General features: G+C 35.7%; 1 protein-coding gene across 7 annotated transcripts in view; it reads right to left on the reverse strand.

Annotated features, from left to right (window-relative positions):
* PAN3 (poly(A) specific ribonuclease subunit PAN3) overlaps positions 1–13,914 on the reverse strand; it is a 134,326-nt gene that overhangs the window by 23,586 nt on the left and 96,826 nt on the right. For 6 of the 7 annotated variants that reach the window (XR_013362881.1, XM_077868285.1, XM_077868284.1 and 3 more), the window contains 5 exons: positions 12,762–12,866; positions 11,876–11,933; positions 2,977–3,138; positions 2,600–2,716; positions 2,411–2,512 (listed from right to left, as the gene is read on the reverse strand). Coding sequence is in view for 6 of the 7 variants with exons in the window: in XM_077868285.1 (XP_077724411.1) it covers positions 2,411–2,512; positions 2,600–2,716; positions 2,977–3,138; positions 11,876–11,933; positions 12,762–12,866 (544 nt within the window). In the remaining variant the exon portion in view is untranslated. The remainder of the gene's footprint in view (positions 1–2,410; positions 2,513–2,599; positions 2,717–2,976; positions 3,139–11,875; positions 11,934–12,761; positions 12,867–13,914) is intronic. The other variant, XM_077868282.1, reaches the window with a different exon arrangement.

A 13,914-nucleotide genomic window follows, 5' to 3' on the forward strand; every position in this document is an offset into this window, starting at 1 on the left:
CACAGAGAGAGAGAGAGAGAGAGAGAGAGAGAGAGAGGCAGAGACACAGGCAGAGGGAGAAGCAGGCTCCATGCAGGGAGCCCAACGTGGCATTCGATCCCGTCTCCAGGATCAGGCCCTGGGCTGAAGGCAGTGCTAAACCGCTGAGCCACCCAGGCTGCCCTGAAGAGTTTAAATAAAACTATTTAATAAATGTGGTAATAAGGAAAAAGAGTATTTATAGCAAACACAGTGCCTGCTTATTCTGTGCCAGATTCTGTCTTAACTTTTATATTGTTAACAGCAGTAGAGGTTACTTGACCCATCTAATTGCATTTTAAGCCTCTTATCACAACCCCTAACAGTATGGTATGGTTATTATTCTCATTTTCTAAATTAGCATATTTCTTACATGTAATCTTTTACTTTGTACTAAGTTAAATAGTATTAGAAAACATTAGACTTCCATCTGTGTCTCTCCAAGTTTATATACACACTTCTTTTTCTCTTCTTTTAATATTCACAATAGGAAAACAGAGGCTTGCCCTCTATTAAAGTATGTCCAGGGAAAGTACTACCATTCAAATGATACTTTCAAATATCAGAAAAAAGGAATGATTCCTATGAAAATGTAAACATAATATATCAAATAATCAGTCAACATCAAAAGTAAAGATTAAAAAACCAAACTAGAAAGGCGTGCTATAATCAGTGGTTCTCAACAGGGGTCGATTTTGCTCCCTAGGTAACATTTGGCCAAAGTGTGGAGATATTTTTGGTGTCACTACTGGAGAAGGGGCCTGTTCCTGGCATCTAATGGGTAGAGGCTGCTAAATATCCTGGAATGCACAAAATACATCACAAAATACATCATTTTGCTCCCACAAAATAATTATCTAGCCCTAAATGTCAACAGTGCTGAGGTTGAGAAACCCAGCTATAAATTAAAGCCAACAGTCATCTCACAGGTGTTACTACTAAAATACACTTGAACAACTACAGCTATATTCATCATTGGAAAAGTTATACCACATCCCCTTCAACAAAATAATGTATGTGTCTACAGATGACATGGCAAAAGGAAAAAAAATGACCACACCATATGACCAGATTTTTAACGTGAAACAGCCATGTAACCACAGCTTTCTTCTTCCAACTGTCAGAAAGCAAAGTTACAAGTAAACAGAAGTAATATATTTTTATCCACTATTAAGAGTCCTTAAAGGAGTCACAACCCAAAAGATACTATAATGTGGACTCACATCATTCTTCCTCCTTAGTTTCTCTATGTATTCAAGATTAAAAGGCATAGTAAAAAATGCAACGGTTTGTCAACTACTTCAATAAAAAACATTTTAAAAAATTCAATGCTTCTTTCCTGTCCCCAAACAAAAACAAAAGACACATACATTTTCCTTCCCTAAATACATAAATTAACAGACACCTCAAAATGGACCTTTGACTCTGAAGCTATTTTACCCTTTAATAAACATTTATTAGAACATAATTACAATATTTTGGTCCTTTGCAGTATTATAAACTATAAATATTGGAAAGGGGCAAAAAGAAAAGAAAAAAGAAAAGTTGGCAGAGAATTTATTTTAAAGACTAATTCCTTAAATAACATGGAGTTCTACCTTTTAAAAAAAAAGCATTTGTTTAGGGAAATCATTTCATAAATGATATATAGTTACACTGGACTATGAGTCATTAAATTATATTCAGAAAATATAAAACTTAGGGGGAAAATATTTAAAATAAATGGAAGATGCAATGATACAAAATTTAAAAAAGAAAAGGAAACGGTGTGGCAGGAGACCAAAAAACAAAACAAAACAAAACAAGACTGGAAAGAAATTGGTAATGGTTGTCCTTTGGGCAGTGAAGCTATAGGCATCATTTTCCAAACCATCTTTCTAAAGAAAACAATGTATTTTTAAAAGAAAAAAAATGCTTAACAGGAAAAAACTTAAATCATATTCTCATCTTAATCAGACACCTCCATAAGTCTTTCCTACTCTGTCTTCATCTCAGTCTATACACACAATACACTATTTCTCAGCTTGCTATGGACTGACTTCAATTCTTTAAGACATTTCTCTTTAAAATGCACTAATGATTATGGAGACAAGTTTACATGTATTTTTATTTATTTATTTTTAAATATTCTATTTATTTATTTAATGGAGAGAGAGAAGAGAGCACACGCACAAGCAGGGGGAGCGGCAGAGAGAAAGGGAGAAGAAGACTCCCCACTGAGCAGGGAGCCCCATGCAGATGCAGGTGGATCCCAGGATCATGACCTGAGCTGAAGGCAGACACAACTAAGCCACCCGCCTGGGTGCATCCCTTACATGCATTTTAAAATACAAACTACTCTTCCACAGAGCAAAATCACTTCAAATATGGCACGCTTGCATCTTTTTCTTACCCCATTTTCTCTTTGTAAAATAGGCATCGGCATTAGGGTCATTAAAGTGTCTGCTCATCATGGTCTCTCCTCCAGCATGGAAATCATATGCAAACACAAGAGCTTAAAATAAAACACAAACACTCATTACTGCAATGTAGCTTCAAATAATGAAGCCCACAAGCAGAAAGACAAGTACAAATTACTCACAAGGCTCCGCAAATGCTTTAGTGGTAAATACTTCACGCAGGGTTACAATATTGGAGTGCTGAATTTTTTTCCACATGTCGACCAATACCATGCATTTTGTGTTAACGAGACGAAAACCTTTAAAAAGAAAAAATTAAATAAAAAAGAAAAAAGAAAAAAAAATTTTCTACTAAACAAATGACATCTCCCCTTTATTCCATCAGAAATGTGAAGGAAAAGCCATATTATGTATCATTTATGAGCTACTAATTTCCAAATGAAATAATAAATTTATTATCCTTTAAATTTGTTATTAAGCAAATAAATATATGCAGGACTGTTTCAGTAATCTTAGCCTCAATAATACCTTTGAAAAGAGGGCAATTTATATTCCTTACCATGTATCCTCCGAAGGCAATACGGCAGATCATCTTTGCTATTTACAGCTTTGTAGCAAGATGTAATATATCCAAAATTACTTGATTTCTGTATCCGATTGGGTGGTGGCAGTGGTTCTAGAGGAAACAGGCTATGGTAGCTGTCAACTTCTGTAGGGACTGCTAGAGTAATTCATAGGACGACAATTTTAACTTGCTGATATTCATAAATCTCTCAGAGTGATAAAGAAATCAAATCTACCATAAACCACTGATATCAAAACATATTTTTGAATTCTGGAACAGTGTCAACATTCATAAAAATTCTATAAAACAAACTGGTTTCACTATCAATAAAAATAGTCATTATAAAACAACCAAAGAACCACCAGATTCCATATACTCGAAAACATTTATCTCTTATACCACAATACAATTCTTTGTTTCTCAGCTATTAGAAACAATTTGTGTTATCACTTAGAGATATTAAACATTTCTAATTCTGATGCTGAACAAAAATCAAGTCAGATTTTGCTTCTTTAAACACTTAGTTTGCACAAAATATATTTAGACAGCAGTGTTAAGCATATGAATTCTTGTTTTTTAAAGTGTATAGAAATTCAAAATGACTTTAAGTTGGAAAGTAGGTATGTATACTATGTCTGTGTGTATGTGTATGTATAAATATGGCAATCCATAAAAACCTTCAACCATGGCGTATGATAGCACAACTTTAATTCCTAGCAAAATATAAAAGAAAATGAAAACCACTCTACAATCATGCTTTTCATGTTCCTCAAAGCAAGAAAAATTATATTTAAGAGTAACTGAGATAATGCATTGGAATTTGATCAGGATACTCTGGTTAGGCATTAAAAAAACTGTTTATCTTGAATCCCAACTTATTTCTTATAAAGACTAACTGTATTTAGTGGCTGGTTTCTCTATAGAGTATAGGCAATTTTTTTCTTTATTGCTATTTTCTAGAACATGTGTCAGTTTTACAATCCAAAATGACAACAGTTTTTTAATGCTTCACAATCAAATTATATTTTCCAGTTGGACAGCTTCCATTTTGTTAAATGCCTTGAATGACTTTAGGAGCACTCACGATATTTCAAATGAGAAGCAAGCTAAGTGAACATGCAGAATATGCACAGAATATCATCTAGAAAGCAATACAGCAAAAACAGTAACCTCTGAGAGGGAGGATTTTTATTATCTTCTTTACACTATTCCTTACTTGCCAAAGGTGTTACAATAAATATGTTTAACACTATTTTTGCTTTTTATTTTTTTTTAATTTCTATTTCTTATCAGAGAGAGAGCAAGTGCACACACATGTGCAAGTGGAGAGGGAGGGAGGGAGAAGCGGAAGAGAGAGAGAGAGAATCTTAAGCAGACTCCACACAGAGCATAGAGACCTACCTAGGGCTCAATCTCACGACCCTGAAATCATGACCTGAGGTGAAATCAAAGAATCAGACACTTAGCCAACTGAGCCTCCCAGACACTTCTGTTTAATGCTATTTTTTAAACACAGCAATATGGGGCGCACCTGTGTGGCACAGTAATTGAGCATTTCCCTTCAGCTCAGGTTGTGATACCGGAGTCCTGGGACCGAGTCCTGCACCAGGCTCCCCATGGCGAGCCTGCTTCTCCCTCTACCTATGTCTCTGCCTCTTTCTATGTGTCTCTCATGAATAAATGAATGAAATCTTAAAAAATAAAAATTTTTTAAAAACAGCAATAAATCTTTAAAAAAAACCTCACAACCCATAATTTTTGACTTATGACTGTTAAATACATGTGAAATATCCTATTAAGAAAAACTGTCATTCCAGAAGACAGGTTCAAAATGACCCTTCTTACCTCTGCTAAATTCTTACATTCACCATCTCTTAGTTTTTGAAACCATTTGAGACAGAACTATTTCATATGTAAGGAAAACAAGTATCAGACATCTAGAGAGAGAGTTGGGATATGCAAACTAAGGACTCTGATTCTATAGTCCTGTGCTCTTAACCCCTAGAAAGCATTTTGGCCATAGGACACAAAAAACCCAACTGATTCAATCTAACTTTCAAAACAAGGTCTTTTGAAATAAAGGCAGTACAAGGGAGTTATACCCACAAGGGAATATAGCTGTAACTTTTGCCCATTTATTTCTTATTTTAATGATCAGTGTAATTTCCACATATAAATGAAGAATAAATATTGTTTCCTGGTTACTTCATGAGGAGCACTTAATAAGAGGAAGTTATTACTTTCAAAATAATAAAAATGTAATGAGTGACTACTATGTATTAGTGAACCCATATTAATGAAATATGGGTTTTTATCAAGACACTTAGAAAAAATTAATGCCAAAGATCTATATAAACCATAATACAGTACAAGGAAAATAGCTATGAAACAAGTACAACTCACCATGGCACTGGTCCTTAAACTTCAGCACCCTTCAGAATCACCAAGAAGTTTGTTAATACATAGTTTGCTGGGCCCCATGCCTAGTGCTTACTTATAGGTCTAGAGTAGGGCCCAAGAGTTTTCAATTCTACAAGTTTCCAGGTGATAATGAAAAGATGCTGGGGCACCTGGGTAGCTCAGTGGTTGAGCATCTGCATTTGGCTCAGGGTGTGATTCCAGGGTCCTGGGATCGAGTTCTGCATCGGGCTCCCTCATGGAGCCTGCTTCTCCCTCTGTCTGTGTCTCTGCCTTTCTCTCTCTCATGAATAAATAAATAAAATCTTAAAAAAAAAAAAAAAGATGCTCCTGGGTCAAGGATCACATTTTGAGAACCATTACACATGGAAAACAGAAGGGAGAAGGGAGCCATTCCCAAGAATGCTAGGAAAGATGTAACAGAAGATTTGGTATGCATACTACAAACTGAAGGATGAGACTGCTTTCAGTGAGCTAAAATGGGATGAAAAGAGTGCTTTGCTTTATGGCGAAGGAGACCCACCACCACCAAGTCTTGAATGTGTACACAGTGTTCAGGACTGTGAAATCTCATGTTGTAGGAGAATAGGGTATACCACAGAGGAGGTGCAAAGAGGAGAAAATGCTGAGAATTACGTGGGGATTGATCAGAGGGAAATTTAAAATACTATAATAAGGACTTGAAATTCACTATGCCAAGCAGTGTTACTCATAGCATCAGTGTGAAAAAGAAATTGAATGAGGGACACAATCAACTAAAAATCTTACACTCTTAAGTCCTTTGACCCTATTTGTATTTTCAAGCAAGGCATGCTGAATTTTCTACATTACAGGAAAAAACCAAAACCGAAAAAACAATATGGTACATCAGTGGAAAACTAGGCATTATCCAAAGGATACCCTTCTAGTGTCTGATTCTTATGCTATGGGAGATATTTTACACTCGAGTAAACTATATGTAGATAACTGCTCACCCTGCAAAATAACTCCTGTTCTCTATGAAAGTGCCAGTTTGCAGATTCATTTCAATTTTCCTTCTCTACAGTAAGTCTTATAACCGGCTCCTCAAGACTTAAATAAGATCTTTGAAATGCTTGTTTTTATGTCTATGCATTAAAATTTTATCTTGTTTCAGAAAGTCACCTTTTAACACTATATTTCCCACTCTACCATGAAATAATCATATGTGGTCTAATATTAACCTTAAAAACCAAATGTTTCCACTGACTGGACTATTCATTGCTGTTCTGCTCTTTGCTTCTAGTTCAATTTAACAAATGCACAAAATTAAGTATGAATAAAGGGAAATGCTTTTATCAATAAAAGGAAATGCCTAAATCATTGTTAGATATCAAAAATCAAAGTAAAGAAAATCAACTTGGAAGACGATGGGCAGAGCTGCACTATTTATTTAGTTCAGCCCCAAGTTTTAGTCTGAGGTCCAATTCCACCAAATAATATTAAAAATAATCATAAAAAAATAAAATGTTACTGTCTTTGCTCTATTTAACCCTGCTTCTTCCCCTCAAAGAACATACAGAATGATAGGCTGGATCTAATAAGACATTGAATATCTGAGATTCACTGTGGTTTCTCAACCTCAGCACTATGAACATACCAGATTGGATCATTCTCCATCATCGAAGACTGTTCTATGCATTGTGGGGTGTTAAGCAACCCACTAATAGCCAGTAGCATGCCACTGCCAGGTGTGATAACCAAAATTGTTCCAGATATTGCCAAATGACCCATAAGGAAGAAAATCATTCCTGGTGGAAAACCCCTGATCTACAGGAAATAAATTATGATTTCCAAGTTGAGAAGTATGGTGGGAGTATGAAATATGGAATGGAAAGGGAGAGAGAAAAGAATAGCAAGACCAAACATTAATAAATGAGTCAACATGAGATGAAGATTAACAGTAAACATAAGACATGAAAAAGAGCAACTAGAGCCGTGATAGGAAAAAAAAAGCATTTATTAAAATTTGTTGAACATGGGGCACAGAATTAGATTAACAATAACCTTTAGTTTGTGACACTCGAATCACTGGCTCATGTCTATGCAGGGCCTGCTTTTATTCAATTTTTTTTAAAGATTTTATTTATTTATTCATGAGAATACACACACAGAGAGAGAGAGAGAGAGAGACAGAGACAGAGACACAGGCAGAGGGAGAAGCAGGCTCCATGCAGGGAGCTGGATGTAGGACTCAATCCCGGGTCTCCAGGATCACGCCCTGAGCTGTAGGCGGCACTAAACTGCTGAGCCACTGGGGCTGCCCTTATTCAATTATTTTTAATAACATAATAAGCATCAGCAAACTCAGCACTCAAAACAAAAAGCTCAGACCTTTTCTTCAACTTACATCTAAATATATGGTTCTTTCTACCAACTTCTGCCTTCCTTCTCTTCTCTTTTCATATAGTTTTATTACATACCATAAGATATTTACATATGCATACACACATACATTTACCATTTACATAATTGTAGTTAACATATATAATTAGTAGTTAATATATAATTTTAGTTAACTTTACAAAAAGCTATCATGCTATATGTAGTCTCTTGCAACTAACTTTACTCACTATGACATTACTAAGAGTCTTCTGTATTACTGCATGTCAGTGCAGTGAACTTTCTTCATTTAAGCTGGTGTACAATATTCCATCATCTGACAATATCACAATTCATTTGGATCAAAGTTTCTGCTATTTTAAGCAATAATGTTACAGATACTTTGCACATTTTGCACTTGAAAACGTGTATGTTTTTTTATTTCCAGGAGGAGAACTACTGGATCACAGCATACACATTCAGCTTTAGAAGTTTTCCAAAGTGGTAACAGGTTCACCAATTTATGGTACCAACAGCAGTGTGCTGGAGAACTTATGGATCCATATCCTAACACTTTATACAATCAGACTTTAAAATGACATCTTATTTGTATTTTTCCCTAATGATCCATGATGTTTCACATTCTGTCATACATTTACTGGTCATTTGAATTTTCTCTTTCCTCATATGTCTATTCCTATCTTTTGGCCCTTTTTCTATTGAGTCATTTATGCTCTTACTGGATTGTGTTTTTTATATTCTTTATCAGCTGTGTAAATATCTTCTTCCAGGTTTTTTCTTTACTCTGAGTATCTTTGGATTGTTTTTAATTCTAATTTAGCAAAATTCATCAGTATTTTCTTTAAGAGTCAATGACCTTTGTCTTCTGTATAAGAAATCTTTCCCCATTGAAATATTAAATCAATTCACCAAGATTTTATAGTAAAAGTTTTTTTTTTTTAATTTTTATTTATTTATGATAGTCACAGAGAGAGAAAGAGAGGCAGAGACACAGGCAGAGAGAAGCAGGCTCCATGTACCGGGAGCCCGACGTGGGAATCGATCCTGGGTCTCCAGGATCGTGCCCTAGGCCAAAGGCAGGCGCCAAACCGCTGCGCCACCCAGGGATCCCTATAGTAAAAGTTTTTAAAGTTTTGTTTTATACTTTTAAGTTCCTAATCTATTTGGAATTGATTTTCAGATGTGGTTAAAGATAATGATCCAATTTTATCCTTTACCATAAAGAAAAACCATTTTTTCCAATGCCTTCTTTCCCCATTGAGCTGCCACGTCTACCACAGAATGTGTCTGGGCTCTCCTTAGCCTGTTTCATTAACTGATCTAACCCAGTGCCATCACTCCATTATTTTAGTTATTATAGACTCAAACTATGCCTCCCCTCCCTCAATACACCCAGATTCTCCACCATCATCTTCAAAGTACCTTGGATAGTCTTGGCCCCTTACTTTTTTTTTTTTTTTAATTTAAGATTTTAGTCATTCATTTGAGAAAGGGAGAAAGCACGAGCCAGGAGGGGCCGGGGGAGGGGGGTGGGGGGTGAAGGGGGTGGGGGGGTGGGGAGTGGGGGGTGGAGGGTGGGGGAGTGGGGGGTTAGGCAGAAGCAGACTTCCCACTGAGTAGAGAGCCTGATGCAGGGCTCTATCCCAGGATCTCAGGATCATAATGTGAGGCAAAGGCAGATGCTTAACTGACCAAGCCACTCAGGAGCCCCGCCCTGGCCCTTTAATTTTATCATCTAGTATGAAAAGTTCTGTTATGCTGTAATATAATTAAAAAAAATAAAGACCAAACGAAGCTTGAAACTTTCAGCTCTGTTTCCCAACTCTCAGGGAGGACAAAAAAGCTGAAGATTCAGTTCATCACTAAAAGCTAAAGAATTCATCAATTGTTCTCACAATGAAACTCCCATTAAAAAACAAAACAAATAAACAAACAAAAACCCACCCTAAACAGTGGAATTCAGAGAGCTTACAAGCTGGTGAACACACTGAGGTACTAGGAGAGTGGCACACCTTGAAAGGGTATGGAAGTCCCCACTGCCGCCACCCAACCCACCACCTTACTTTGTTTGCCCTAGACACCTTTTCCATTTGGCTGTTCCTGAGTTGCTGTTCCTGAGTCGCACCCTCCATACTAAACCAACAACCTAAAGTGAGTCATTCTAGCAAATTACTGAACCAGTGGGGTGGGGGGATGGGGAAGTGGTGGTAGTGATTGTGGAAACCCCCAAATTTGCACTTGGCCACATAGAATATGGGTAGCCTGGATAACCCATTTCAGCTGGCATCTGAAGTAGGCATAATCTTGTGGGACTGAGCCCTTATAGTTAGGGCCCTTAAAGTTAGGACATAAAGTACATGTCAGAAGAATTAAGAGTAAAAACAGCTCATTACAGCTTTGATTACAATTTTATTGGACCTATGCAACAGTTTAGAAAACCTAACATCTTAATCACTATGTCTTCCTATATATAACATAGTATTTTACTCTATTTATTCATCTTAGCTGATATCTCTTAATAAGTCTCCCCCATTGTGATCTCACACATCTTTTGCTGCTTTATTCCTAGCTACTGATAACCTTAAATGACTATAAATAGCATCTTTTCTTTTCATTATATTTAAGTTATTGGCTATTGATCTATAGAAATTTAACTGACATGTATTAATGTCAGTTAATAATTAATAATAATAAATTAATATCCAGCTATTTCTTAAATTCTATCATAATTTCAAGTTATGTCTAATCTACAATCATATGATTTATTCATGATTATAGTCATAAAGAATGGAAAGGCAAAAATAAACCAACCTAGTTTTCTTTTCTTCTTTTACCCTGGGTAGGGCCTCACAGACAATATTAAATAATTAAGGACAATTCCAACCTGAATACCTCAAAGGCTGTGACAGATAAGTTCTCTGTCCATCTAAACTGAAAAGATTGGTCTTAAGGCATGATAGCTTGACATACTCCTTTTAATTCTTCAGCAATCAAGAGGATGCACAGTGAACTATGCTCAATCCTTGATTATAACCATGTGTCTTGAGATTATCTCTAGGGCAAATGTATTCCTACTGATTTTTTTTTTAAGATTTTATTTATTCATGAGAGAGACAGAGAGACAGAGGCAGAGACATAGGCAGAGCAGAGACAAGAGAGAAGCAAACCCATGTAGGGAGCCCGATGTGGGACTTGATCCTAGTATTCCAGGATCACGACCTGCACTGAAGGCAGAGGCCCAACCGCTGAGGCACCCAGGTGCTCCCCTGCTGCATTATTTATAATGCAGCTAATTTTGCTGCATTATATTGTATAATTTTGTTAAATTATACCATATTTAATCTTGCTATATAGCAAATAAGCTGGGGAAAGAGATTTTTTTTTAAGATTTTATTTATTTATTTATTCATGAGAGACACAGAGAGAGAGAGGCAGAGACACAGGTAGAGGGAGAGGGAGAAGCAGGCTCCATGCAGGAAGCCCGATGTGGGACTCGATCCCAGGTCTCCAGGATCAGGCTCCAGGGCCGAAGGTGGCACTAAACTGCTAAGCCACCTGGGCTACCCTGGGGAAAGAGATTTTAATTGCATTCTAAGAAACACTGTAGCACAGACAGAAAAACCTAGGTTTAAATTCTGACCCAACCAGACCACTGGTCTTAAAGGCAAGTTATTTAGCCTTCCTGTCAACCTCAGTTTTCCTCACACATACGAGGTATTCATGTCTCTGTCATAGAATGCTTGTGAGAAAGAAAGTATGACATATTAAAAATTCAATTAGCACATTGTCTGGTATACCACACTTCCAAAAATAATAATTACCTTCCCCCTCTGTTTAAGTATCCATATTTCATCAAGTTTCAGAAGACAATAATACTCCAGTGCACAGTGAGGTAAAGTACTATGATTTCTAAAATCACCTAATTTTTTTGACAAACTAGATACTGTCACATGTAGAAAGTGAAATGAACTGGATGATCAGTGGCATCTTGGAACGCTTCAAAAATAGATTTCAAATAAATATATTCATAAAATAGTGATTAGCTGTTCAAGGCATAAAAATATTTATATAAAGGTAATAATATCCTGTAAAGATGAATCAATTCACATTTTACCTGGCATATCTGCTTGATCAATTTGAGCCATTGTTATTAAATGCCTGTTAATCAGCTCCTAAGAAAAGAAAACAAGTCTATTTACATATAAACATTATAGCTTCTGAAATCTGATTTTCTATTATAACTAAATAATGTAGTATTAATATTTTTTGGTATGAAAAAATATTTTTGGTATGTGCACTTTTTAATGTTGATAACATGAAATAACATTTCTAATAATGATACAATGTCTAAATTCCAGTCCTAGATAGACCTACCCATAATTAAGGGTTAAGTGACTGTGCTATAATCCAAAGCACACAACTAACTCTGTGGCTGAAAACTCAAGGCCTATCCTAAGTTTGACGAACAATTCACTCATCAACACTGTACTGGTACAACTTCTGTGAAATAAAAATTTTTCTGAAAATATAAATATAAAATGAAATTTTACATATCAAATAATACTTAGCAGTATACCTAAAAAAAGGAAATGAAATTCTTTTAATAAAACCTACTTTATAGAAAATACTAAGCTCTTTTAAAATGAGTTTACATCTAAGCCAAACTACTTATTCTTATCCTATAATATTAGCAAAAAGTGTCTGACGGTTAGAAACCATTTAAATAATTTATTTAATATATTTCAAAGAGACCTTACAATGCACAGGTTATGAAGTGCAAAAAGGTAGCCCATTTAGATAGCTATTCTGTTATATGTCCTAACACACACTTGCAATTGTCTTGAACATTAGGTTTCCTTAAATAAATTCTAAATTCTATCTGCTTTAGTAGCATACTTGATTGAATTATATGATTTGAAAAGAGTTTTGTTTTTTTCTCCAGTTGTTTGCTAAAGCACAAGAGATATTAAGTATTTCCACCAGGGATTCTGAAAGCATACCTGTCGGAGTTCATCAGCCATGAAGAACGAAGGTGCATTTGCTTTTGGTTGCATATAAGCAACATGAGGTGCAGTTGGAGGGTAAATATGATAGTTTGGAAATACCTAAAAAGGCAGGGAGGAGGAAAATGTAATAACCAATTATTCTCAACTGATGAGCTTTATCAATGTTTTAATAAAGTTTTAATCTTTAAATGACAGCGGTAAATAAATGGATACATTTTAATGATAGTGAATTAAACACCTCAGAATAGCTGTTATTAGTATACTTTTTGAATGAACTCACTTTAAAAATATTATACTGCAATAATGAATTTAAAAATCTAACAAGGAAACATTTCTTGAAATACAGTAAAATTTAACTTCCAATGAGAGAACAAAGCTGCTCTTTGGAAGAAGTGTTACATAGTTTGTAAATATTTTTTAAAGCAGTTGAGAGAGAGGAAGAAAGCAGATATTTAAAGTGTTTGGATTTAGTCAGATAATGAGGTTTAACACTGCCTTGTCTACCCAAAGAACCACTCCCCTGAAGGGCTTTTTTGGCCAATCTAAACAAACTTGTTATGTACATACTGGTTTCAAATTGCAACAGTAAAGAGGACCAACTGACTTAACTCTCGGTCTGGGACTGAAGCTTAGGTGAACAATAGGGTGCAACAATCTATTTAAATACTTTCTGGGCAAACTACAGTAAAGTTACTAAATCTTCCAGCTTCTTAGAAATGGACTCTTCTTCACCCCTTGCTTCTTCTGTTTTCCTATGCCTCTCCTTCCTCTTCACTGGTCCCTGATACAAAAATCAATGTATATTCTAAACTATGTTTTCTTTTTTCATTTTAAAAGCTGAAAGAAACACTTTTTTTCCCCTCTCTGAAAAACGAATTCAGCTAATTTCTGCTGCCCTCAGATGATCACTCTTGCTCTGGATCTCAATCAGGAAGTGGTTTTGCAATACCTGTAAGGTTTCCTTTAACCTAAATCTGTAGGGGAATAATACCTCCTTTTTCTTGCCTTGGTTTTCTTACACCAGATAGCAGTTTGGCTTAACCACCGCAGGTTTACCATGAGCATATTTTTAAGAGTGGTGTGAAGGGTAAAAACATTGTAAAAATGTGCCATATATAATCACTACAAAAACAACTGAGACAGTTTT

Source organism: Canis aureus, chromosome 24, assembly GCF_053574225.1.
Source record: "Canis aureus isolate CA01 chromosome 24, VMU_Caureus_v.1.0, whole genome shotgun sequence".
Classification (NCBI taxonomy): domain Eukaryota; kingdom Metazoa; phylum Chordata; class Mammalia; order Carnivora; family Canidae; genus Canis; species Canis aureus.